Source organism: Nycticebus coucang, chromosome 3 (assembly GCF_027406575.1).
Source record: "Nycticebus coucang isolate mNycCou1 chromosome 3, mNycCou1.pri, whole genome shotgun sequence".
Taxonomy (NCBI): Eukaryota; Metazoa; Chordata; class Mammalia; order Primates; family Lorisidae; genus Nycticebus; species Nycticebus coucang.
In genome coordinates, this window is record NC_069782.1 from 27,869,394 (window position 1) to 27,872,720 (window position 3,327).

Here is a 3,327-nt window from a genome sequence, read left to right on the forward strand (position 1 = left end):
CTGGCAGAAGAAATAACCAAAATTAAATCAGAAATAAATGAAATTGAAAATAAAAGAAACTTTCAGAAAATTAATGAAACAAAAATATGTTTCTTCAAAAAATAATAGTTATAAATCATTGGTCAGATTAACTAGAAACAGAGAAGTAAAATCTTCAATAACCTCAATCAGAAACAAAAAGGGGGAAATAACAACTGACACCACAGAAATAAAAGATTATTTCTGACTATTATAAGAAATTGTATGTCCAGAAACTTGACAATGTGAAGGAAATAGACCAATTCCCGAAATAGACCTATCTCCCTTTATTTAACTAGGAAGAAATAGATTTCTTGAACAGACCAATATAAAGCCTGAGATTGAAGAAACAATACAAAGTCTTCCAACAACAACAACAACAACAACAACAACAACAACAACAACAACAACAGCCCTGGACCAGATGGGTTCACACCAGAATTCTATCATGCCTTTAAAGAAGAACTTGGACCTATACAGCAGATCCTATCCCAAAACATTGAGAAGGAAGGGATCTTCCCCAACATGTTCTATGAAGCAAACATCACCCTGATTCCAAAACCAGCAAAGGACCCAACTAAAAAGGAGAACTACAGACCAATTTCAGTAATAAATATCAATGCAAAAATACTAAACAAAATATTACCTAATAGATTGTAGCTACACTTTAAAATACTTATATATCACAATCAAGTAGGCTTCACCCAAGCCTGGGTGGATACAAGCCTGGTTTGACATACACAAGTCTATAGACCTAATTCACCATATCAACATAAGCAAAAACAAAGAACATATGATCATCTCAAATGATGCAGAAACAGCATTTGGCAAAATCCAGCATCCTTTTCTAACAAGAACATTTAAGAAAATAGACAGAGGTGGCACTTTTCTTAAGCTGATTGAAGCCATATATGACAAACCCACAGCTAATATCATACTGAATAGAGTAAAACTGAGAGCTTTTCCACTTAAATCTGGAACCAGACAAGGACATGCACTATCACCACTATTATTCAACATAGTTCTGAAAGTTCTAGCCAATGTAATCAGGCAAAAGAAAGATAGAAACGGCATGAAAGGGGGACAGAGGAGGTCAAACTCTTGCTCTTTGCTGATGATATGATCGTATACTGAGAAAACCCCAGAGACTCAACCACAAATTTCCGGGAAAGGATTAAGAAATGTAATAATATGTCAGGATATAAAATCAATATCCACAAATCAGTAGCTTCTGTATATGCCGATAACAGCCAATTTGAGAAGCAAATTATGTACACGATGTTCTTCCCACTAGCTTCAAAGAAAATGAAATACTTAGGAATATACCTAACAAAAGATGTAAAGGATCTTTACAAAGAGAACAACCAAACCCTAAGAAAAGAAATAGCTGAAGACATTAACAAATGGAAGAATATACCACGCTCTTGCCTGGGAAGAATCAACATAGTTAAAGTGTTTATACTATCCAAAGCAATCTATAGATTCAATGCACTTCCCATTAAAATGCAAACATCAGACTTTGAAGAACTGGAAGACATAGTACTTTGTTTTGATGGAACCAGAAAAACCCTGTAGAGCCAAGGTTATTCTTACTGATGAAAATAAAGCTGGAGGCATCACTCTACCAGACTTCATGTTATATTGCAAGTCCATGGTGAAAGAGCATGGTGTTGGCACAAAAATAGAGCCATAGACATATGGAACAGAATAGAAAACCAAGACATGAAACCAGTCTCTTACAGCTATCTGATCTTTGAGAAACCAAACAAAAGCATACAGTGGGGAAAAGAATTCCTGTTTAATAAATTGTGCTGGGAGAGTTGGATAACCACATGTAAAAGATTGAAACTGTACCCACACACATAAAAATGGACTCAAGATGGATAAAAGATTTAAATCTAAGACATGAAATGATAAAAATCTTAGAAGACAGTGTGGGAAAAACTCTTGAGGATGTTGGGGGGGAGATTTTTATTAAGACTTCAGTGGCAATTGCAACAACAACAAAAATAAACAAATGGGACTTAATTAAGGTGAAAATCTGCACAGCTAAGGACATAACAAGTAAAGCAGATTGTTCCGCGCCTTGGGGCTGTGAGTTGTTTTGCCAGGGGCATTTGTTACTTTTCCGGATCATCAGGTCACCCAAGTCTGCAGGGGCCAAACTGGTCTGGCCCGTGGGCGGTCGCTAGAGACCAGGGCGCTGGGTCCCGAGTGGGGACAGAGCTGATGTGGCGCCAACCTTTCTGGTTGCAGATCGTGAGGTGGAGGCAGGAAGTCTCCCCTGCTGCCCATTCAGTGGTTGGAAATGCCAGAGACACAGTTCCTCCAGTTTGAAGGTTACAGGACAAAACCGAACTAATCTGGTTTCACTCTTTCCTGCTCCGCGCGGTTGCCTAACCAGATCCTGTGTGTTGGTGGGGGGTGGAGATGAAGAACCCTATGTCTTGTTAGCAGGGAAGGAGTCAGCTCTGGGAAGGGCAGGCCTCCCTGTTGCCTCGGACCCTCCCTCTGTGGGGGTGGGAACTGCGGGGAGACCCTTCCTTCACCGGGCTTTCACTTCTAGCATCCCTAGCGTCCTGCCACCTCCTGCTAGCTTCATAAAACTGACCGTGAGGATGGCCACCAGGCCCCGCACCGCTTCCATTTGGGTTCCACCTCTCCAGGAAGGAGAGAGTTCTTGTGATAGGATCAGAAAGCTCCAAGTTCAGGAATCCATCCTTGGCCAAAGGACCCCTGACCGTAGACCTCTGCCTGGATCACCCTGGCAGAGGCAGAAGAGTCATAGGACAGAGCAAGTGCTAGAGTGGCTGTTTATTTCCCAAAAGAAGTTGAAAATCACCAAGTCCTGGGGACCATTGTCCTTCATGGATGTGTTTAGGGATTTTATTTGGGAGGAGTGGTGGCTGCTGGACCCAGCTCAGAAGCACCTATACAGGAGGGTGATGTTGGAGAACTACAGCAACCTGGTGTCCCTGGGTTATCAGCGCTCCAAACCCGATATTATCTTCAAGTTGGAAAGAGGAGAAGAGCTGTGAATGGTACATGCCCAAATCCCAAGTCAGGGCCATCCAGGTGCAATACCAAAAGCCATCCTATGAAAAAACTTGATCATGTTCAGGATCGAAATGTTTACTCTGAGAGATCCTGGTGAGAAACAAAAACATAAGCCACAGATGGAGAGAAAAGATTTCAAAAACACATCTGAAAAAGGACTTGTAAAGAAACTGAAACTCAACAAGAAGATAAAGGACTCAATTTAAAATGGATAAAAAAGCCAGGTGTGGTGGCACACATCTATAGTTCTGG

At 41.0% G+C, this 3,327-nt stretch overlaps 1 protein-coding gene across 1 annotated transcript; it reads left to right on the top strand.

Annotated features, from left to right (window-relative positions):
• Positions 1-2,636: 2,636 nt before the first annotated feature.
• LOC128580887 (zinc finger protein 268-like) lies at positions 2,637-3,056 on the top strand. The gene has a single exon (XM_053583354.1). The coding sequence runs from the start codon at positions 2,637-2,639 to the stop codon at positions 3,054-3,056; it is 420 nt and encodes a 139-aa protein (XP_053439329.1).
• The last annotated feature ends 271 nt before the right edge of the window (positions 3,057-3,327 follow it).

What these genes read in the sequence shown, in the direction of transcription:
- LOC128580887 (XM_053583354.1), top strand. Translation starts at nt 2,637, where the DNA reads ATGGCCACCAGGCCCCGCACCGCTTCCATTTGGGTTCCACCTCTCCAG.